Source organism: Podarcis muralis, chromosome 15, assembly GCF_964188315.1.
Source record: "Podarcis muralis chromosome 15, rPodMur119.hap1.1, whole genome shotgun sequence".
Classification (NCBI taxonomy): Eukaryota; Metazoa; Chordata; class Lepidosauria; order Squamata; family Lacertidae; genus Podarcis; species Podarcis muralis.
In genome coordinates, this window is record NC_135669.1 from 37,385,431 (window position 1) to 37,409,400 (window position 23,970).

The following is a 23,970-nucleotide window of genomic DNA, read 5'->3' on the forward strand; positions in this document are numbered from 1 at the left end:
GGGGCAATGCAAATCAGCTATTAAAACCTGGAGCAAAGAGAAGGGGAGCCATGCCTTGCAATCACAAGCCAATCCTCTTTTTCCTTTCTTGATTACAGGGTCTCGAGAGCTGCTTGAAAGGCCCCGATAACTACAATAGCCAGGTTCTAATAGAAGCCACGGTCATAGCACTGACCAAGCTGCAGCCACTTCTCAATAAGGTAAGCTGCCTCAGTGCTCAACAGCCTGTTCTGCATTGCTGTTTGCAGCAAATACAAGGTGGTTCGAATGAGGAGGATCCGGTAGCTCAAGCGCAGATCTTCCACCTGTCTTTCCTCTCTGAACATCTTCTTTGCTGAAGAATTTTTAAATGTTGCTGCTGTACATATTTGGCAGATGGGACTTAGTATGCCCTGGCTTAAGACACTGTGGCCTGATGTCATGAGGACCATTCCTTCGGTTTGCACATTCTCTCCCTCGCACATTCTACTTCTTCGCCTTATTTCTTGGTTCTCAGCAAACCATGTTTTCTGTTCTGTTTGAGAGGCAAACTATGGTTTGCTCTAATGGTAGTTTACTTGACTTGGTCATAATCAGGAAGTTAGGGAGGGAATCAGAGCACCCACAGGCGGGGGGGGGTGTAGAGGGGGTGTTTGAGTCTGAGGTGTGGCACCAACAGCTGGTGATTTTGAGTTGGTTGTTTAGCAAGTAAGTGCCTAGCATGTTTTCAGTCTCTGCCAGCCCAAGCCCAGGATACTGAAGCACAGTTTGAAGTGGAATTTAGGATTCCATCTTTTTTCAGAGCTGGTAATTGTAGCTTCCTTGTTTCGATGAAATGGGAAACTGTGGTTAATTAGAGACTTCCTGAAGAGAGTAGCTGTATGTGTGGTCAAAAGGCTGTAGCATTGGAAAGGTCCAACTCTCTGCAATGCAAGAATCTCAGCTAAAGCATCCATAACAGATGGCCATCCAACTTCTGCTTATAAACCTCAAATGAAGGAGAATCCACCAGCTGAGAGAGCCCAATCCACTGTCCAACAGCCCTTGCCATCATTAAGTTCTTCCTAAGGCTTAGTCAGAATCTCCTTTCTTGTGATTTGAGTCCATTGATTTGGGCCCCAACCTCTGGCACAGTAGAAAACAAGCTAGCTCCATCTTGCATCTTTACATATTGTGGCTTACTGAGCCGCAGCATATTATCCAAACCAAGCCAACAGGCACACAAATGTGATTCTCCCCAATTTGCATATATTATACCAGTTATAGGCCCCCTTCGGCTGCTAGGGTTATTTACATTGCAAAATGAATCCAGTGTACGTGATGAATGCAGCGTGTGACTTTCTGCTTTGGCTGTTCATCACAGAAGTGAGTTTTGCATTTCAACCTGGTGGCTTTTTCCTTCCCCTGTCCAGGACTCGCCTATGCACAAGGCCCTCTTCTGGGTGGCCATGGCTGTTCTGCAGCTGGACGAAGTCAGTCTGTATTCAGCAGGCACAGCTCTCCTCGAGCAGAATCTCCATACCCTGGACAACCTTCGAGTATTCAATGACAAAGTAAGTCAGCCACTTGTCAGGAAACATCAACACACACACATACCTGAATACTCTTAAGTCGTGCCGGCAATTGGAGGTGAAACTTGCTTGAAAAACAGTGCATCTTTCCTTTTGAGTGATAACTTGAGTGTTGAGAATGGAAGCAATTCCCCACCCTACTTCAGGTTATTTAAAATAGTAATGGAGAAAATAATAATAAAAATGACGACGACGACAACAACAACAACAACAAATAATAATAATAATAATAGAAGAAGATGGTGAGTATGGGAATTGTCCAGTTGTGCTGCAGGCTTCATTAAAACACTGGAGCCAGAGGAACTGCAGGTTGTCTGGGAAGCCTACAAAGTACCGTATTTTTTGCTCTATAAGACAAACTTTTCCCCTCCTAAAAAGTAAGGGGAAATGTGTGTGCGTCTTATGGAGCAAATGCAGGCTGCGCAGCTATCCCAGAAGCCAGAACAGCAAGAGGGATTGCTGCTTTCGCTGCGCAGCGATCCCTCTTGCTGTTCTGACTTCGCTTCGCTGGAGAGGCGCTGCGCAGAGAGGGAGAGCTTATAGAGTGAAAAATATGGTAAGCTCCTTTCTCATGGATGTTCTTTTGGACCACAAGAGTCCACCGTGGTTCCTATCTTGGGTTTTGGTGGTGTATAAGAGTTGGCTAATTTGCCAGGTAGTCTTGGGAATGGTTCCCAAGAGTCCTGGCTGCCGTGGATTCAGGAGCTCCTGAGAACCCCACCCTTATTATAATCAGTTTTGTGCAAATATATAAAATAATACCAGACGAAACAAAATAGAAAACCATAGCAATAAAATTTCTAATAAATGAGCCCTGCCGAATACGTAATAATTTTAGCAGACTTATAGTTTTGTTTTATATGCCTGGCACTTTATAGTATTAGACATTCATGAGCATGGTGGACCAGCATCTCTCCCCCCCCCCCCCCAGATGATTGTGATGGTCTGTACTTTGGCTTCCCAACAGAGCCCTGAAGAAGTTTTCATGGAGATCAGGAGGCCTCTGGAGTGGCACTGCAAGCAGATGGACCATTTTGTGGGACTCAATTTCAACTCCAATTTCAACTTTGCCTTGGTGGGGCATCTGCTAAAAGGTAGGCACGTAGCCCAGGTGGACCTACTTCCTTTGTCTCAGACCATGTCAGTTGAAGGTACACTTCTCATTGTTTACAGACACCCACTGAAACATTTCTCCATCAGGTAAATATTCCCATCAGGTTTTATAGAGGCAGTTTCATTGGTCAGGCTGCCAGGTAATTGACATTTAAAGCACACCATTCAACCCACCACAAAAATCCTGGAACTGTACCCTTCATAGAGTGACACTTCCAAGCGCTGTTAAGGAACTAGAGTTCATAGGACTCTTTCAGGGGAAGTGCTTTGAATGTGCTTTAAATACATAGTATGCAGACAGCCTCTGTTTGTTTGGCAGACTCAGAGGGGGGCATGATCAGATTGGCAGCTGGCTTCAGATTAGCTGCAGCCCCCAACACAGCCAGTATTTTGACTGCTTGTGCTGTAGACGACAGATTGTGTGTGTTGTCTTTCTGCTGACATTCTGTGAAGGAGGATGCATTTATTGATATGTTTTCTGCTTGCTTTTCCGCATCTTATTTATGATGTGAATCTCACATACCTGTAAAGCTTTGTTCTCTGTTAATACATAAAAGGAAACTCTTAGTCTCCCGTTCCCTAGGATTCTCAAGGGGCCTTCTTTATTCACTGCCATTAGAGCGGCAGTGAAGAATACAGAACACCTCCGAATCAACGGAATGGAGGGCAAGGGGAGGGAGGGCTGGGAAGGACAAGTCAGTTGGCGGCACTTGGAGGGAGAGGAGGAGCTGAGGAGAGAGACCTGTGGGGAGGAGGATGTGGAGGAGAAAGCAAATAGACAAGACCTCAGAGAGCAGGAGAAGAGTGAACACAAGCAGCAGAGCCAGGAGGCTGAAAGACTGTTTTTATGATGCAAACTGAGAGGTATCCCATAATGTTTCTAGATACAGATAATCCTTGTTTTGCACATGTTCAAAGCCAAATGTGCGGGCCATTTTCGGGCCCGGAAAAGGGCAGGGCTCCGTTGTACGCTCTGCCAAATCAGGGGTTGCCTGTATCCATTGCTGAAAACCACAGGAGGGGAGAGTGCTCTTCTGCTCAGGTCCTGCTTGCATCTGCTTGGCTGCTGTGAGAAGGGGTTGCTAGACTAGATGGGCCACTGGCCTGGTTCAGCAGTCTCTTCTTATGTTCTTATTCAGCTAGGAACATAGGGAGCTGCCTTGTACTGAGACAGGCCATTGGTCCACCTGGCTCAGCATTGTCAACAGACACACTTGGCACAAGTCAAGTGGTAGATATGGGTTGGGCTGTGTGTGCGCATTGGGAGTGGGGCGTGGGTGGGTGCATCTTTTCCTTGTTTAAATGTTTGTGCTTATACAATAAATAAATCTTCATATTCGTTAGACTCCAGAGTGATTACCAGTTTACCTTTCCTCAGCTGTGGTTGAGAACCTTGTGCATTACTTTAGGATGCAGAGGAGGCAGATGAACTGAACCCTTTCGGGCTCCAGGAAGCAGTTCCTGGAATGCTCTCCTATGGGAAATTATCTGTGCAGGTAGAGAAACAGCACAACAGGGAGTAGGCTGGATTAGAACTCTTCTTCCTGAGATGCTAGTTTTCTACTTGCGGGGAGTGGTTACAGTGTTGGGAATGGCATCTTCCACCTGGCAGGTTGAGGTGATCTAGTCTGTACTATAGGTCCCCCCCCCCATGTGCAGACAGAGCTCAAAAGAACCCTATTCAAGCATTCTTGTAATTGGGAAATTCCACAACATGTGATCAAGGGGCAGCAGAGAGGAGCTCACTAGCTCTGCTCTCCTCTGTTCTTGTCTCCCTTTGTGATCTGAAGGGCAACTGCCTGAAGAGGTGAGCCTGCTTCTGCTTTTGAAAGTTCTGGGCGGTGTAGACCCCTGAATTTCCAGGAGTGCAGGAGGCTTCCTGCTTCAAACAGTTGCCCTTCAACATGTGGAGGGCAACAGGAAGAGAAGGCAGCGTGCTTGTCCATCCGCCACCATTGGTTACAGGTCTGAGGGTATTGGCGAGCCTGGCTCGTGTGGCGGTTAGGCATTGGCAGGGGTATTATTATCCAAATGAGTTGGGGGGGAGGAACGCCACCACCTCCCCCAAATGTTGAAGGGTAGTTCGTTAAAGCAGTGTTTCCCAAACGTTTTTGGGCAACGGCACACCTGTTTACTGAAAAAAAATCTCGCGGCACACCACCATTAAAGCCCCGCCCCGTGACGTCAGCGCGCAGCGTCACGCCGGGAGGGACGCACAAAAGTGAAAGTTTTCTCCCGCCGCGCAGGAGCGATGCCTCTCTCTGGCTCTCCCTCCGCGCAGGCTGAGGGAGGGAGGGAGGGGCGCGTGTGACCCGTCTCTGCTGGGAGACCAAACCCAGCGAGGCAGAGTCGCGCGGAGGCGCCCAGGCAGCGCTGCCGGCTGCGAGGAGGAGCGCCAGGCAGCAGCAGGAGGCGCGGCCTCTCCTCGCCGCCGCCGCCCCGCCTCTCGCCGCCCGACTCGCCCGCCTCCCTCCAGGCATCTCGCGGCACACGAGGCAACGTCTGACGGCACACTCGTGTGCCGCGGAACACCGGTTGGGAAACACTGCGTTAAAGGACTCCGGGGGGCGTCGCCTCGTCCGAAACCTATGGAGGCTAGGGCCTAAAGCGCGCTCCCGAGCGGTAACCCCTTGGGGAGCGCCTACGGATGTGCATCTTGGGGGCTACCGCTGTTGGTGCTTAACCCTTCCCTGTTCTATGCCGGTTAATCTGATAGGGCCAATGCCTAAAGCCTCTTACCTGTAATCAATAAAGTTGTGGCCATTTTATGCCCATTAACTTAAATTCTGGTGTCCAGTGTCTTTATTTATTCCATCTGTGGGAGGGGGCGGGAATCGCCACGCAACACCTGAGTTTGGTTAGTGAGATGGGCAGCTAATCCTGACCAACTCACAGTTGTCATTCCATCCTTAATCAGATTATAACTTCATTGAATTTCAGTCCCTGTGAATGGTGCCTATCTCTGTCCTCACTAAAGACCCTGAAATACATTGTGTGACACACAAACCCCCCATCCATAAAATGCTTTGCAACCATCTCCCTGTCCCTGTAGATAACTGACTGCTTAATGCATTTTTTACCCGGTTTAGGCTATCGGCATCCCTCTCCAACCATCGTGGCAAGGACAGTCAGAATTCTACACACGCTCCTCGCTCTGGTGAACAAACATAGGAACTGTGACAAGTTTGAGGTGAATACCCAGAGTGTGGCTTACCTTGCAGGTAAAAAAACCCAACTCTATTAGGCTTGTATCCAATCCAGTTCTAGCATCCAATCTGACCGTTCTTCTCTTTGCTATTAACAAAATGTAAACAACAAAGGAGAGAGCCGGTGTGGTGCAGTGATTGTAGCACTAGATTATGGCAGAATCCTTCCCCCAGCCATGACGTTCACTGGGTCATTGGGATCCCTTAGTCTGTCTCAGTCTAACCTATCTCGGAGGGTTGTTGTGAGGATAAAGATGGATGGGGAGAGAAATGTGTGTACTGCTTTGAGCTGCTTGGAAGAACATACAATAAAGGAAGAACTACGTTGTGTGTTTCGTTTTCCCTTCCCCACCCCTGAAGAGCTGGCTTTTTAAAGGCTAAGCCTCTCCCAGCTCAATAGAATGGTTTCTGGAGTGTTTTCATCAGTACGGATCTGTAGAGCGACTCCTCATTTTATATTGCAAATTTGTTTGTTTGTTTCTATTAAGCCAATCACTGAAGCTTTTTTCAGTGTGTTTGATTTCGGAATTTATATCCCGCTCTTCGTCCCTAGACCTCAGTTAAAAAGTTTCTTTAATGTTTTATTGAATTTATGTTCTGTGGAGCTCAACGCAGCATACGTGGAACTTCCCCAGCAGCCTCCCATCCAGGCACTGACCATACCCAGCCCTGCTTAGCTTCAGCAAGGAGGCAGCATCATGTGCCTAGGGACTGTGCCCTGGGGCCCCCTGTGGAATTTGGGAACCTGTAAAAATGATGCCAAGCAAGCGCATTGGAGTGCATTGTGCTTATTTTCTGCAACTGATTCTGTTTCTGCCTGTCATGGAGACTAGACAAGTGTCGTGCAAGGCACCAAAGTCCCATTTTGACACCACTGGGACTCTGCTCAACCTGAACCCCTTCTTCCGAGTACTTGCCAATGTGTTTTTGTAGCCTTCTTTTGGAGTCCTAAGGGCTGGATTCCTGCCTGCCCCACCTTGAAGGAGGCTTGGAATACTGAAGTCTTTGTGCAATAGCAGCTTCTGTACCTGTCCTGAGTAATAAGAGAGCAGCTACATCCTGCCTTGCTTTACATATCACGATGGTGCTGTTAGGCTTTGGGAGATTCTGCGGCGAAGTATATACTTTGGACATCTGTTTCCTTCCTTTTATCATTTAAGCTTTACTCACTGTGTCCGAGGAGGTTCGAAGTCGGTGCAGCCTAAAGCATAGGAAGTCTCTCCTCCTGACAGACGTTTCGATGGAAAATGTTCCAATGGAGACATATCACATACATCACAGCGATGGCAGCTTCAGGTCAGGGGTCCTCCTAAATTTTTCATAGGATGGTGCATTTTAATTTGGGATCAAGGAGGTTGTCTGGGGAAGAACGCAGCTCACATGCTTTGCTTTCAAAGGCGAAGGAAACCTGCTTGAAGCCCTGCAGAGAAACTGCTGCCAGCCAGTGTAGACAGTATTGAGCTTCCTGTGTTCACAGCACAATTTAAAACGGACAGGCAACCTGTGGCCCTCCAGCTCCCCTTGACCCCAGCCCAGTGGTCAGGCATGATGGGAGTTGTGGTTCAGCATCATCTGTAGGGCCGCAGGTTGCCCATCGCTGATTTCAAGCCATAGATTCAAAATCTGCAAATGCAAAGTAGACAGGAAGGTAAGCGTGTGATGCTTTAAGTTAAGGGCACATGATAGAGCAACGGCAGGAGGAAGGGAAGGGAAGACCATGTGGGAGTTGGTCCCAGCCAGATTAATTGATGGTGCCTCATTGTCTCACCTCTTGCTTGGAGACAGGCAGCTGGAATGGCCGCTGACTCGCAGCTCTTACCAGTTTGGGGCCAAAACTTGAATTTCGGGGTGGGGCAGGGGAGAGCTGTAAACTGCGCACATGGCAGAGAGTGTTGCAAGAGAGTCGAGGGCTGGCTGCTTTTGAAGGAGGAGGGAGGGTTTGATGTCTGTCTTTTAACTCTTTTAACAATAAGCGGTGTGTTGTTTTCTGAACATTTGGTTTGTTGTCTCTTTCAGGACACTAAGGGAAAACCAGCCATGGTCTTCTCCCAAGGGCTCAGACAGACATCTCGCTGCCAGTTACCCAACGGTGGGGCAGATCAGCCCACGCACAAGGAAGTCCATGAGTTTGGATATGGGGCAGCCTTCTCAAGCCAACACTAAAAAGCTACTAGGTTAGTGGGGAGTTTCCCTCCTCTCTTTGTCACTAGGTTAGAGGCATGTGTGAGGAAGGCAGACCTGGTCCTAAGAGACCCTGGGCTGATCGCCTTTTTATTTTCTCTCTTAGCTGGGGGAGGGTGGGGGATAAACATTTTTGGTTGTCATCTGCCACTCAAGAAAACGTGTACCCTTTAAAGTAAGCTATCTCTTAGTTACTTGCCAGCATACCTTGGATGTACGACTAATTTTTTCAGCCACAAATACCAAAGCATTATTGTTCAGGCAGGATACAGAGTGGATGTGAGTGCATGCCAATTTACTGTTTCCATTTCCTGATCTGTTTCCCACGCCCCGCTCTTTGATTTTGATTTTTTAAAAAAAAATATATATATAGGTACAAGAAAGAGTTTTGACCATTTGATGCCTGACACAAAAGCGCCTAAAAGACAAGAAATGGAATCTGGGATCACCACACCTCCCAAAATGAGACGGGTAGCAGAAAATTATGAAATGGGTAAGGAACAAAGCTATTGGACCCAGCTACTAGTTAACATGTCCTTGCAATATGAAGGATTGTAAATATAGCAGGGGAGTGGGGAACCCAGCTGATCTTAGGGCATTGATCATTTGCCTGGGGCCACATGGCAATCATGGTTGAGACGGGAACTGAAGCCTGGTCTCCCAGGTACAATATCTGCTTTCTCTCAAGTGAGACACACTTGCTCTCATACTAGTGATTTCCATCTGTTCTGATGGCACAATAAATAGATCTGTCCATTCTTGCTTTCCTCATTAAATACGTTGCTCTCTTCCTACAGAAACTCAAAGGATATCGCCGCAGCAGCACCCTCATCTCCGGAAAGTATCAGTGTCAGAGTCCAATGTCCTCCTGGATGAAGAAGTCCTCACAGATCCCAAAATCCAAGCCCTGTTGCTGACCATCCTGGTACTTGCACTTTTAATCTCAGTTGCTTGCGTTGTGTTTCCTCCAGCATGTTTTAAAAGCACAGTAGTCAAGGCAAGTAGCTCACCAGGACTTAGATGTTGACCTTTTTCTTTCTTTCTGTCCCCTCCCCCGCTTTATTTTTTTGGCAGGCAACACTAGTAAAATATACGGCAGATGAGTTTGACCAGAGAATCCTGTATGAGTATTTAGCAGAAGCCAGTGTGGTGTTCCCAAAGGTCTTTCCTGTTGTGTAAGTGTTCACATCTCCTCACAACACGTCTGCTTCCTGCTTGGTTTTTAATGATGAAGTGATATACAAATTCTGCTAAATGAAAGGAGATTTACACTCATCTAATGGGGGTTCAAACCTTAGGAACTAGTCTACCAATAGAGGCTGGTCCATTGGGTTAAACAAGGCACTGCCCTACCAATTTCACTCTGTCCTCAGCCAGCCTCCATTTGCTTACCTTCTCATTTATAACCAGTCCAGGGCTGATCCTCCTGTGCTCAGCAAGGAGGAGGATTGCGACAAAACTATAATTAGTTGGATGTGCTTGTCATTGGCTCTGGCTTTGCCTACTGTTGGCCTCCAAACATTCGCTCTACATGTCCCAATAGGCACCTGACTCCACTTTTTCCTGATATCTCTTTATCCTAGCTGAGTGGAATGATGAAAAAGACCCCATACAGTGAGGATAAATGGTAGATAACTCCCTACAGAGTTTCCATTCAAGGTTGATATTTGTTCATGGGATCAGCTCCACTTGCCAATGCATCTCTGGGAATGAATTCCCCAAGCCTAGAACCATAGAGATGTGCAGCTTGCTGTGTATACTGTTTAAGAGCAGGCTCGTAGTTGGACAGCTATTACAGTCAAAATGAACTGGAGCCAGCTGTCGTCAGCTGTTAGGAAGTGCATGTTTATCTTGAGTTTAGCTGCCATGCCTGTGCACCCTCAAAAATTGTCGTTTGGAAAGGTACTGATAATGCTCTGTTATAGATCCCTAGCTAGCCTTATAGAAATACGGTTCCCTTGCAAAAAGGAACAACTGTTGATGCCTGTCTGTCTGTAATGCACATGTGCCCTCCATTGCAAGCCACATGTTGTTAGGATAGATTTGTTGGCTAAAATAGGCTGTACAGTCCACCTTGCTCATTGTGATGAAAACTTAACAACTGATAAACTGACATGGTGTGTTTTATTGCCTAGGCACAATTTATTGGACTTCAAGATAAATACCCTGTTGTCGCAGTGTCAGGATCCCAATTTATTGAATCCAATTCATGGCATTGTGCAGAGCGTGGTTTACCATGAGGAATCTCCGCCACAGTACCAAACTTCTTATCTACAAAGTAGGTATCTTGCAGCTCCTTTGAAAAAAGGTCTCAGATGCTCAGGTAAAGAATAAAGGCTAACATTTAAACCCCACAAGCATGGTTGCCTTTAATTCTATATACTTTGCTTTTCTCCAAAAGACAAATTGGATTGCCTTTCAACAGAAAACTGTTAACAAAGTGGCTTACCATTTTAAAATGACAAAGTGTTGCTTCTGTGGGCGTGTGTCCCATCAAACCCCGCTCCCCCAAGTGCATCTGTTCCCTCCCTCCGGAGACAAAAGCCTGGAATCTGGTCTGTTTCATTACTAGTTGCCAGGGAACCAGAAGAGAAGCTTGACCGCACAAGCTGTATTGTATATTCCATCTTTTACGCCAGAAAAGGTCCTGCTCCTGGTAGATGCCATCCTTTCTTTCCTGAAGGAAGGCACCAAGAGCAGAGTTTCACCAGTGGATCATCTCGAGGCCTTGGTGTTTCATTCAGGAGAAGGTCTTTCCTGGGAGTAGCAGTGCTCAAAGTTCCTTCCCTAACCACTCTTGGCTGCATTTGCTTTTGCTGACACTTTGGTGTCACTTGGTAGCTCTCAGTCAGAGATGAGGAACCTGTGGCCCTCTAGATCTTCTTAGATTCAAAGTCCTATCTGGCTCAGCCAGCATAGCCAGTGGTCAGTTAGGATTAGAGGTGTAATTCAAGAATACCTGGGGGTTCCCAATCCCTAAGAACATAAGGCGGAGCCTGCTGGATTAAGCCAGTGGCCCATCCAGTCCAATATCTTGTTTTCACAGTGGCCAGCCAGATGCCTGTGGGAAACCAGGAGGCGCAACAGTGCTCTTTCCACTTGTGAGTCCCAGCAACTAGTATTTAGCGATGTATTGCCTCCAGCAGTAGAGGCAGAACCATTGTGACTAGGAGCCATTGATAGCCTTATCTTCTAAGGACTGAGCAGATTGAACAAATAATAGTGGGTCCAATGGTCAAGAAGGCGGTCTCTGCACGTGCTGTAGAGAGATGTGAGGGGCGGATAGGGGTTGTCAACCTGGTAAGGTAACCCATCTAGGAGAAGGAAAACTCTGGTCTTCAACACCCGCTGCCTTGTAGGATGTCTTCGGGAGAAGAAAAGTCTAAGGAGTAAACCCCACATAGATCTGGAGTCCCTAAAACGGTTGGATGGCACCTTGCATACCTCCTTCCGGCAGCTCCTGCAGTCAAGCTGCTGCCAAACCTATTGCTCTGCTTTCCTTTGGACCACATCACCGAGGCCAAGAGAGGGGTCTTGTCATCTAGGCAGCTCAGGACCTCCATACACTCTGTCCAGGCTTGCACCCTGGGGAGGTCACTTCGGTGCTGCAAATGCAGTGGTTTGACTTCACCCCAAGAGGCGCACTCCATTCTCTCTCTCTCTCTCTCTCTCTCTCTCTCTCTCTCTCTCTCTCTCTCTCTCTCCCCAGACGAATGCCAAAAACAACTTTTAAAGCTATCCAATCTGGTAGCCATCACTCCTCATTTTTTGTTCATCATTTCTTAAGAAGGTCAGAAAGACCACCTTAGATTCTTTAGGACGATTTCTGAAACTTCCCTTTGATACATCTTCTTCTTCTCCTCCCGTTTTCCCTTGAGAGACAGGAAAATGTGATTAAATGGCTTTTATGCCGCACTATTGCATTTTATTATTTTAATGGAAGCAGCCCCGAGCAACGGATTATTTTATTGTGTACTACATCAGATGCTAATATGCGAGTGATAGGAGAATATTATCAAAACAATGGGCTGTATCCAATGCACTCCATACTCAGAGTAGACCCTTTGGAATTAACGGACCTGTTAGTGGCAATAAATGGGTCAACAGTGGGGCAATTATAATGTTAAATGTTGTAGTACACTGATTTGGGCTCATGTGTATGACATCTCTTGGTTTTTCCACACTGAATTACTTGGCAGCGAAATGTGTGAATGGATACACTTGCAAAGCAAGTGCATTTGAGGGGAAATGAAAGTGTGTGCAAAAGGAAACAGAAAATATAACAAGATACTCTACCAATAAATCTAGCACATAATAGTCTCTTTTGTAGCCTAAAAGCAATGTGTTCTGTCATATAACAGAGAAATGGTAACATATTTCCGAGCCACTGCTTGACTGACAGCTACTACTGGAGGAAACAAAATGCCACCCACATTTGATACAAAAGTTTGGGAGAAGGTTGAAAGATGTATCAGTTCAACGAAATACAGTACAGGAGAATGTTAAACCACAACTATAATTGGGAAATTTGTAAAAATGTTCTGTTTTTCTATTTATCTGAATTTTTGTTTCTACGGTTAAAAAAACCAAAAGTTGAATATTTTGTCATTACTTCTGTTTTGTATTTGTCCTTGTATCTACTATTACAGTTTTCTGAGAATTTAAAAAGTGTTGTTGTTTTTTCTATAAAAAAATATTATTTGTGGTTTCTTCAGATGGCCCATTGAACATCACAGGATGCTGATGTTGTCAAGTGATGTTTATGCATTTGCAAACATTTGCTTTTGATGAGCAAAGTATGAGGAAGTTTTTGCAAATGTCCTTCTTTGCATCTTACCTTATCTTTCTTACTAAGGCGCACATTCATGCTTCTTTTTTTGCTGGTTGCAGGTTTTGGATTTAATGGCCTGTGGAGGTTTGCGGGACCATTTTCTAAGGTGAGCAGTTGGGGCCTCTTTCAGCTGAAACCTTAACATGGCATTTGTAGTAATGCTTGAGTGGACAGTTGAAGTCCCTGCTGGAGGTTAATAAAATCTGCACACACTTTTTTGTTGTTGGTTAATTAATTTAATTATCCCCCCCAAATGGGCTAAATAGGCTAAATAGTTGTTCATGACTTATTAGTCAGCAGCTTTAAAAAAATATATTGTCTCCTGGATGATGTCCCAATCCTTTGAGAGTAGACCCTCATCTCCTGGGCAGCAGACAGGGCCAGTCAAGAGGATTCTTTCCAGGAGAGGAGCTGCCGTGCCCTCCTGGACTGGCCCTTTCAGCTGGCAGTGCCACTGGACTTTTTGGTGAGATCCCTCAGGCTCATAACTTCAAAACATTAAAAAACTTTTTGGGTTTGTTTTGTGCAGCTTCCCCATTGGCCTCCCTGCCCCATCTAGCTGGAGGCACAAGGAGGAGAAACAGCACTCCACCAGTTTTTCCCTTCTGAATGTGTTGGACCTGTTCATTGGTGGGAACCACACATCCCAGTAACAGTGGGGCAGCAGGAAGCTTCTTCAGACACACACACCTGTGGCCCTAGATTGTAAGCCAAAGGCTCCCCCCCCCCAGTGAGAACTTGCAGGTAGAGATGGAGCTGATCTGTTTCTCATTTTTTCCAGCAAACACAAATCCCAGACTATGCTGAGCTCATAGTAAAGTTCCTTGATGCCTTGATCGACACCTACTTACCTGGGATTGATGAGGAAACCAGCGAGGAATCCCTGCTGACGCCAACTTCTCCTTACCCTCCTGCCGTGCAGAGTCAGCTTAGTATTACGGCAAACCTAAACCTCTCCAATTCCATGACCTCACTTGCAACTTCCCAGCATTCCCCAGGTCAGTTCGCCATGCTTTTCCATTGCTTACGTCAAGGCAGAAGGATTTGTTAAAACACCTTTGAGGGCACTGCTCCCTTTTTTGGGTGTCGGGCTCTTTCACTGGGGCAGCTTATCATCACCCCTTGTTGAGCCTCAAGGCTCAGTTCTTCGTTAGACTTATTCTCAGAGACATTTCTTGCACTGAATTTGTGGGGGGCAGAGGTGGGGTGAATTTCCACTCACCTGTTCCTGACGTTGGCACAAATCAAGATGAGATAATACATGCATTGAAGTAGTCTAGCTTCATGGACAACGATATGGGATCAGATCTTATCTCAGCCTGGTGGCTTCCTAACTGCTTTGGATAAAGCATACTCAGACTTGGTTTGTCCCCAAATGGCAGTGTTGATACTAATGTACAAGTGCAGAATTTGTTCTTGGGGGCAGAATGAAGTGTCCCGAGAAGCTTAAAAATAAACACCCTTTGGGTTCAGTTGCTAGGGTACATAGGAAGCTTCCCTAAACTGTATCAGACTATTGGTCCATCTAACTTAGCATTGTCTCCACACTGACTGGCAGTGGCTTGTCAAGGTTTTAACACAGCAGGTATATATCCAGGCCCACCTCCAGATGCCACTGAGAATTGAACCAGGGACCTGTTGCATGCAAAGCAGGTGCTCTGCTGCTGAGCTAGAGCCCTTCCCCACGTTACCTAGAGGCAAACATGCATCTGCACTCTTGCTTTCATTCATAGCTCTTTGGTGAGCGAACCTCTCTGCAACTGTGAGTTTGCTACGTTGAATTGTTAGGTCTGCGCTTAAAAACATCTTGGGCGTATAAGTAAAAAACAAACAAACCCCAAACACACGCATCTCTACTGGATCAGGCTACAGGTTTCATCTAGTCCAGCATCTTCCTTCCCATAGTGACCAGCCAGATGCCTCTGGGAAACCAACAAGCAGGACATCATAGGAAGATCCCTCTGCCACCCTGTTCTTTGCTCCCTAGCATCTGATACTCAGAGAGACATTGTTCCTTATCAAGGCCCTGGGAACTGCTGTTCTCCATGAATTTGCCTGATTCCCCTTTAAAGCTATGTAAGCTTTTGACCATCCTCACTATACCTTGTGGCAGTGCCCCAGCCTTTGAAAGTCCTTGCCGCTGCTATAAAGCTATAAAACTAGGTCTGGAGGGGTGGGGTAGGGGCTCATTATTTCCTCTGAGAAGCTTTCTGGGGCTGATGGGAGTTGTATTTCAGCAACCTCTGGTGAGCCAAAGATTCCCCGCCCTGGGCGTAAAGCAATGCTGATGGGTAGGATGCGACAGTAAGGGGAACCTTTGAAAGGTACCAGAGTCAGACTGTTGCATTAGTAATGGAAATGGAAGTAGTAACTACAAGCTCCCATTTTGTCCCGTAACATGCAGTGTAGCTGTGTGAGGTTGCCTCCGCTCCATAGAAACCTAGATATATATCCATTCCTAAGCAATGTATCTTGGTTTGCTAATACACATTTTAAAAAGATGCAGAAATGGATTTGCGAAAGGCCCCGGCTCATTTTAAGATGTATTGCCATCTACTGTATCCTGCAAAGCTGTCCGTCCTTCTGTAGCTGAGAAGGCTCCAGACCCTAAGAGCTTGGTCAGGAAGACTTTTTGCCTCCCTAGGCTGAAGAACAGGGGGAGCAGCCCTTTACAAAGCCAGATCCTTAGTCCATCTAGCTCAGTGTTGCTGATCTATGACTGCAGTAAGTAAGGCTAATGGCCAGGGGTGATGGGAGCTGTAGTTCAGCCAAAGGTTCCCCCACACCTTCTGTGGACAAATCTAGTATTTTTACAGTATTACAAGTGTCTGAAAAGCAGACGTTTGAAAACTCTATGTGACCGGGACGGGGGGTGGAGAGAAATGGGAATTCACTTTTTGTACTCCTGGCAAGCTATTTAACTGAAAGTGAGGTGCTAGGGGCTGTGGCTAACATGATATCCTACACGTCTCTAGGTTAGAGCCTCCACGTCTATTCCCCCCCCCCCCCAGGTATTCATATGGAGGGCTCCAGAAATGCTTTCTGACTTGGACCAGTGCTACTGAAAGGGAGCGTCTTTCAACCCTAATCCTTTCCTGGCTTTTGTAGCTATGCCTTAGCTTCTTATATCCAAACACAGTTTTTTTCTTGAATTGGGAAGTGTTTTGTTGTCCTGTGCTAAGAGTCACGTCCTTAGCAATGAGCAAAGAGTAACCACTTAATCCTGTTCTTGCTGCTGCTTTCACTGTCTCCCACCTGAAACTAGGAGGAGGAACGTGTACTGCACGCTAGCGTGGAATTTTTAAGAAACAGACCTCCCTGGCTCAACTGTTGAAAAGCAGCTCTTGCCATCCAGAGGGGGGGGGGGGGGGATGGAACCAAAAACCTTTTCAGCATGGGGCAGGTGGGACTCCTGTGTTCAGTTCCTAAGACCCATGTGCTAATTAAGGCTTCCCATCCATGAATGCTTCTTCAGCTGTGTTTCTGACCTGTAGGGCAACCACCCTCCAGTTCTGATTTTGCACAGTAGGTTGTGACATTGGCTATATCTGCGCTACATATATAAAGCAGTCTCCTACCACTTTAAACTGTTGGGACGCAGGTGGCGCTGTGGGTAAAACCTCAGCGCCTAGGACTTGCCGATCGCATGGTCAGCAGTTTGAATCCCCGCGGCGGGTTGCGCTTCCGCTGCTCGGTCCCAGTGCCTGCCAACCTAGCAGTTCGAAAGCACCTCCGGGTGCAAGTGGATAAATAGGGACCGCTTACCAGCGGAAAGTTAAAACGGCGTTTCCGTGTGCGGCTCTGGCTCACCAGATGCAGCTTTGTCACGCTGGCCACGTGACCCGGAAGTGTCTCCGGACAGCGCTGGCCCCCGGCCTCTAGAGTGAGATGGGCGCACAACCCCAGAGTCTGGCAAGACTGGCCCGTACGGGCAGGGGTACCTTTACCTTTACCTTTTTACCACTTTAAACAGTCATGGATTTCCCCCAAAGCACCCTGGGAACTGTAGTTTGTTAAGGGTGCTGAGAGTTGTGAGGAAAACTCTATTCCCTCACATAGCTACTATTTCCAGTGTTCCCTAGGAAGAGAGAAATATTGGTAAATGACTGAGAATTGCAGCTGTACTGTCAGGGGTGGTGAGAGACTTAGTTCAACAATATTTCAAATGTGTTTTTTTTAAAAAAAAACAACTTTGGTTTTGGGGGCGTTTTTTTCTCCTTGATTGCCACCCTGGGCTCTTTTGGGAGGAAGGGTGGGATAAAATCAACATATAAATAAATTTATTTGATGGTGAAATAAAAACTTACGTAAGGCTTTATTTTAAAAGATACTTAAGGATGGAGTGAAAATCAGTTCATTAATTAATCTGGAGAGATGCAGGTTTCCCTTCCCTGTCCATAATCACTGTCCTGTAAATGTTTTCTGTCTGTCTTCCAATCATGAATGTTGATCGCTCATCTTTTCTCTTTCATTCTGTGTCTGTGAAGCTTCTCTGCCTTGCTCTAAATCTGCAGTTTTCATGCAACTTCCTCATCCAGGTACTCTCTCTAATTTTCATTCTACTTGCACGAGCTACTGCTTTGATCTGTGCCAGAACTGGGGCTCATGACAGGAAGAGGAGTTTTATTTTTATTTTGCAAACAGAGATCCCAAAACCTAGGACAGAACAGGGGCAGGGAGTGGGCCTTTAGCGCGCGACTGTAGTGCTTCTGCTGCTGGGCATTTTGGGAGGCTGGGTGTTCCAGGGCACAGAGCAGTGAATTTGGACCTGTGTTGAAACCCTGCATCAACCCTAGGATTCTTCCCTGGGTTGGAAAATGGAAATATTAATAATCTCTCAAAGCACTTTGCATACTAATGGTGCTGTAGAGACGACAGTTATGTGCCCAACTACATTTTGTAAGGGCATAAGAAAAGCACCCTGCTGGATCCAGCACCTTTCCCCCTGTGTTGGCACGGCTAAGTGTCTCCCAGCAAACCCATCAGGAGGGTATGAAGGAAAAAATCCCTCTCCCATTGTTTATTGCCCCCCCCCCATGTTCTATTTACCTGCCATAGATAATAATAGCCTGTGATAAACCTCCGCAAATTTGCCTTCTCCCTTTTTATATCTGCCAGCCACCATTGTCACATTTTGTAATTTTGCTCTCAAATAATTGTCCTTTTAGCAGCAAAATGGGTGGAGCCTTCAGGCGAGAATCTCCTCTGCAATGGCCCCGACCATATAGAAAAGTGCTTAGAGTTTCCCCTTTAGCCCAAACCCGTTAAGCATTCCTCACACGTTTAATCTACGAAGCTGCATTTTACTGACATTGTTACTGAGAGACGTAATTTGTTTCTTTCAGAAGTGGCAAGATAGCTTTGTAAAAAACACACCACACACACCAAAGTCAACAATAAAACGTGAAGCGGCACTCCTAGTGGTTATATATCGCAGCACATCTGTCTCTCATGCTTCTCTGCCTGGAAGAAGGAACGTTGAAGAGTAATAGGAAACTAGTTCCTTTTGACACTTCCCATTGTGTAGGTGTTTCCACATTGTGTGGTTTTTCTGTGTTGCTGAGAAACAGAAAAATGAAATAACCCACAGAAACTGTGAGCTTAACAAAACCAATTCTAATTAGACATGTCTGCTGTTGTATACTTTGAAGTCTAAATTGGTTGGACATGTATCACACGGCACATTTTTGTCACGAATGAGTTACTAGGTCAATTCAGGGTTTCTTAGTTGTTTCGCTAAACCACCCCTTAGCAAAAACCCTCAAGTTTTGTCCAAAAAGGCTGATTCACACAATACAAAAGGGCCAGCATGTTTTGATTAAATAAATAAATACCTTGAGAATCAAGGTGGTTAAATTCCTGTTAGTATTTTTACTTGCATTCTCACTCCATAGGGCTGAGGGGTACAACATAGGTGGTCCCTCCCATTTTATCCTCACAACCGTCCTGTGGGGTAGGCTGGATTGAGAGAGAGACTGGCCCAATATCACCTAATGAGCTTTGTGGCAAATGGGCAAATTCAAACCCAGTGCTTCTTAGTCTAAGCTCAGCATTCTGACTACTGTACATCGCTGGCTGCCTTATTGGTGAAATGACACTCTCAAGATCCTCTCTCTTCTTCTCCTTCTGCCCTGTGCATTTCAGTGTTCCCCAGGTCACACCTTGCAAAACTTGCTGTACTGCCAGGGTGGGGGAAGACTTGTACCTTGTTTTCCTAGCAGCAGCTCCCATCCATGTGCAAATGAAGATTGCGCCTGAGTCTCTTTTGCAATAATTCCGGGGACACTGGGGCGCATGCTCAGTTCACTCAAGAGGCTTACTATACTGGAAAGGGAACACGGGCACCTCTTGAATTATGCTGTTCCATGTAGCAGTCTAGTTTTGAGGTTTGCCTTCTCTCTCGGTCTTCCTCGTTGCCTCTCTGCATTCATTTGCATGCAGAACAGTGGCTAAATAACACAGTTGCTGCAGAAAGAAATGATATGGCGTGCACATGTTCATTTTGATGCTGCAGGAATACCAAAGAGGCCAAAGCACCAGGTAACTGGCTGAGACATTGTTGGTTGGGCTGTTCGTTCAGGCTAGTTGTGCGGCAACTCCATGCTGCGACTTGACTACAGCAGCTCCTCCACTCTCCTTTCACCTCTCTCTCTCTCTCTCTCTCTGATGCAACACTGATTGACTCAAGGTTGCTTTTACTCCGCATGGCGAGAACCAACCTTGCAAACCAGGGAAGCCCACCTTCTGCTCCACCACCTGACCATAATTCTTTATGCAAATCAATTATATTAGCATACCTATTTCTGCTAGTCGTAGGCGGGCTGAGGAGGAGCTGTGCAGGGCACAGAAGCTCCGCCCCCCTGCTCATCCACATGGCCCCAGCCCCAAAGATTTCTTAAAAGTGTGGGCCACACACTTCCAAGGCAAGTTTTGCAGCCACAAAAGGATGCAAGCAGGCAAGCATCTGCACAGAAATTTATTCCATTGAGGGCTGCATCTGCAAAAAGTGTTCCTGGTGGGGGCGTAGTTTGGACCAAAAGTCCCCTCTTGTCCATCACCCTTTTTTAAAAAATCACTGGCTAGCTAGGTACCCTTTAGAGACCCACAATTGGGGCACAGGAAGTAACAGCCTTCCTCTACAGTTCCCTCCTCCCCTCCCCATTCCAGACTGCCTCTGAACATGGCAGTTGCCAGTAGTAATGTTAAATGATACCCTTTGGCTAGTCTGGTCATCTCCCCCGAATCCTTCTCCTTTCAAAAGCCATCCAAGCCAGCGGCTTTTCTCCACTTCTTTGGATAGTGAGTTGAATGACGCACCATGTGAAGTCCCACGTTCTTCTGCCTGTCCTACATCTACCGCCAATCAAATTTCACATTTGTTTCTTTAAAACTTTTTTTAAAAAAATCAAACCCTTCAGCTGTAAAAGCCTGCCAGAGTGACTTGCACAGGCTTAGTAGCAAACAAGACAATCCCTGCCTGCAGGCTTAGTCTGAGAGACATGGCACACAAGAAAGAAGGGGGAAAGGATGGGTTGGGAAGAGCAGTAGGAGCAGCAAACAGGCACCAGTTACACTTTCCCCACCCTGTGCATAAGTTTTCTACATGGCTGCCAGGCCCCTTGTGTGCCCCCACCCCTTCTGTATTAAGGATCCCTCGGGGCTCTAGCCTTTCCCTAAAGGGAAGGTGATCCACTCCCTTGATCTTCTCAGTTTCTCTTCGTCTTCTTCCTCCTGGACTCCTGCCCCTCTACCTGTGATATTTCTATTGCCCTTTTGAATTGTGCCTGTTTTTCTGCCATCCCACTTCTTCATTCATAATTCTGTTTTTTGTTTTTTTGTTTTTTGAAGCCACTCAAATTATGGGTTTGGAATAAAGGATGCAAACTCAGCAGCTTGATGGCACAGTGAGCACATCTGCCTGGTTGTCAGCATTGTGCATCATTCTGTTAACACAAAACACAGCTTTCCTAGGTGGAGAAGATACAAGGGAAAGCTTGGGTGCCAAGCGCTCACATTTTGCCTAATGTGGCTAACCCACATTTAGTTAGGGTTTGCTGTCAGCCTCCTCGGTGGCACAAGTCTCAGGAAGGCATTGCACATGGGAGCCACACAGACCTTTTTACCCCGTGGCTCCTTCGGGGTGACTTCAAAAACATTCCTTTTTCATCTGACCTGAGTCTCAACTGCATGGAGTGGCACATCCAGAATTTATGAATAACAAATCCATGCTGCCAGTTAGTGGTGTTTTTCTGGTATGATGCTGAAGCTGCTGCGGGGGTGTCAGGGTGGGAGGCAAGGAGTTGCAGAACCACAGACAGTTCCAAGTGAGCAACTAGATAGACAAAGGGTGGGAGCCTCTGCAACCCACCCACACCTCTCCCAGGCTCCACCTACCTCTCCCAGGCTCCACCCCCTTGTGGATCACTTTAGATTCTTAAAGGGCCAGCACCCTGGCCTGCAGACCAACTCTCCCTCTGTTCCACAGCCTCCATGTGCCACTTGGCCAGTGAGGTGCTGTGGGAGGCATTAGGTTCTCCAGGAGAAGTAAAGGGCCTGACTCTAGCCGTACCAGTCCTCAGGGTATGGGAGCTTCTTCCGGGGGCTCCTGCCTGAGAATCTTAGGCTCAGGGGGGGAGTCTCCCCATCTTTAGCAGCAGGCTCCAGCTCCTTAGGTGTAGACTTTGCAGCCTCTGACTGACTCTTGCCTGCTGCTGGACTCGGGGGATCGTACACCTGTAGATGTTGCTATATTTGGGGACTACAACATCGCAGGACCGCCTCAGCTCCCTGCAGGACTTTTGTAACTGCTTATAAAAATGTGTGAACCCCATCCCTGCCCCATCCCTGTTACTGTCTGCTGTGTGCCCCTACTTTACCTACCAACCATGTTTCTGCCTTGTTCAGTTTTCTGTTCTGCCTCATGCAAGTGACCATGTGCCCACCTATACGTACCTCCTTGCCTCTCAGTGTGAGAAGGGTTTTGAGAATGTTTGGAGTCACTTTCAGTCTAGGGTGGCAAGCAGGAAGTGGGGCATGCCTCATTTATTTGGGGGGAGGAGTTGGGGGTTCCCCATGTAAAATCCATGAGCTCCGACACCACACACACACACACACACACACACACACACACACACACGTACATCCCCAATATTAGTCAAATCATGCCCCCACCTTCCAACAACCATTGTTAAGAGAACCTTCACAAGAGGCAAAAGATTGGGCCTCTTCTAACCCCTACTAATTCAAACCCAAAGGAAAAGGTTTTGTGCTCCTCAACTGTGCAAATGGCATCAACCTTTTGGCAGCAGATTTCCAAGATTTGCCAACCATTCTGAACTCATTGACCCACTTGCAATTCTGAGAGTGCCATAGCCCCTGCCCTGTCTGGCTGCTTCTCCCCCAGGTCTCACTCATGAACACACAAACACCTGACAGACAAACAGAGAAAAGGCACCCACTCACCCCAAAACATTGTTTTCCCAAGGAGTCTGGGTGAAGGTTGGCTCAAGTAGAATTAAAAGAGATCCTCTTGAATTTGCATGAATTTACCCTGCAGCCCCATGTAATTGAATTATAAAGCATACAGTAGCAGACTGAACAGCAAAAACCACAGATCCAGTGCTTGCCAGCAGCACAGGAGCATTAATCTAAAGCAAAGATGCTCAGAGACCTCTATGATTTTTATGCAGGATGGTGACAAAAACACCAGCAAACCACATCTATGAACTCAGGTGAACTCGCTGATCTATAAGGATCAGTGCCTCAGATCCAGCTTTTTGTGGCATAGTGTTGCTGGATCTGTGATCTTTTATGCCTCAGTCAATGGAGATAGATGTGTTCTGTGATTTGATGGTGGTTGTAGGTGAAACAAGTAACAAAAACGTGCCTTTTCAGGAGGATGCTTTGTGAGCATTTGTGTGTGTGTGCATATTCCCTCTGACTCCTGTGGCACCCCACTTTCTCCCTGCCGGCCGCTCCATTTCCCTTACAGATCATTCTCCTTTCAAGCTCTGGCTTGAAAAGTACACCAAGCTGGAAGAGGACATGGGAGGGAATCTCTTCCCCTTTTGCCTTGATAACCCCCCCCCCCAAGTGTCAACATGAGCCTTGAAAAATGAATAGAACTGAAAGAGTAAGTAGGAAAGTGTGGCTCTTTCAACTTTCTCCTTGAGCTCCAGGTGCTTTTTTTTTTGCCAGGGTGGGGTGGAAGTAACTACCCCAACTACCTCATGATGAAGGAAGCAGTGAGCGAAATGGACTGAGAGGGTTTGCAAGTGCCAGAAGCAGCCCTACAGGGTGGCATCATGCCAAGCAGACAACCCCAGAGTTAGGCAGTCAACAGCAGCACAACGTTGAGCTGGAGAAAGCTTCAGCCTAAGGAAGCCGCATGGGCCCATTCTTGCCCCTCCTCCTTTATGTGCAGCTCTTTGAACAGGCTCCAAAGTGACTGGAAGCAACGCTGTGTGACTGGGAACTTGTTCTCATACCCAAATAATGGCAGTGAGAAGTGGGCTGGGGAAGAATAGTTAGCAGAACATGCGAAAGCTCTGTGGAAAGAAGTGCCTGCAAGCCAGTCTTGTTGTTTTCCTGTCCTGAGAAATACTCTGTTTGTGCATGAGGGAGCACCCACTGAGGCAGAAATTGGAGTGCTTTCTGCATGGTGAGTTTGAATTGAGGTGATGTCAGGCACCCGTGGCACATCCTGCCCTCCTCCCTCACTGTTTGCCAGCGGAAAATGCAGGCAGTTGCACATCCAGCAGCCTCGTCGATGCCAGGGAAATTTCATTGGGTGGGCTCTCTTCAGCCTCAGCTTGCATGATAAATGGTTGGAGTGATGGGAGCCAAAAGTCCATTGACATCTGATGGAACACAGTCTCCCCATCCATGCACTCAGTGGAGGAGGATTTGCAGAGGAGAAAAGGGTGTGGGTGTGTGGGTGTTTCTATTCCCTTCTACACTTACAAGATGCTGCTGTAGAGCTTGGCACTAGCATGGTCAGTGCTAGTGCCCAAGATCCAGGAATTCAGAGTGGTACTCATTCTCAAGTACCAATGGGGGGAATGGCCTACCTTGGAGGGGTGTTATGAGG

General features: G+C 46.9%; 1 protein-coding gene across 3 annotated transcripts in view; it reads left to right on the forward strand.

Moving 5' to 3' along the window:
- Nucleotides 1-23,970, forward strand: part of NF1 (neurofibromin 1) — a 163,420-nt gene that overhangs the window by 132,043 nt on the left and 7,407 nt on the right. For all 3 annotated transcript variants that reach the window (XM_028707813.2, XM_077919455.1, XM_077919456.1), the window contains 12 exons: nt 99-200; nt 1,392-1,532; nt 2,518-2,644; nt 5,753-5,884; nt 7,030-7,165; nt 7,886-8,043; nt 8,424-8,543; nt 8,848-8,975; nt 9,125-9,225; nt 10,186-10,328; nt 12,941-12,987; nt 13,663-13,879. In XM_028707813.2, the coding sequence (XP_028563646.2) occupies nt 99-200; nt 1,392-1,532; nt 2,518-2,644; nt 5,753-5,884; nt 7,030-7,165; nt 7,886-8,043; nt 8,424-8,543; nt 8,848-8,975; nt 9,125-9,225; nt 10,186-10,328; nt 12,941-12,987; nt 13,663-13,879 (1,552 nt within the window). The remainder of the gene's footprint in view (nt 1-98; nt 201-1,391; nt 1,533-2,517; nt 2,645-5,752; nt 5,885-7,029; nt 7,166-7,885; nt 8,044-8,423; nt 8,544-8,847; nt 8,976-9,124; nt 9,226-10,185; nt 10,329-12,940; nt 12,988-13,662; nt 13,880-23,970) is intronic.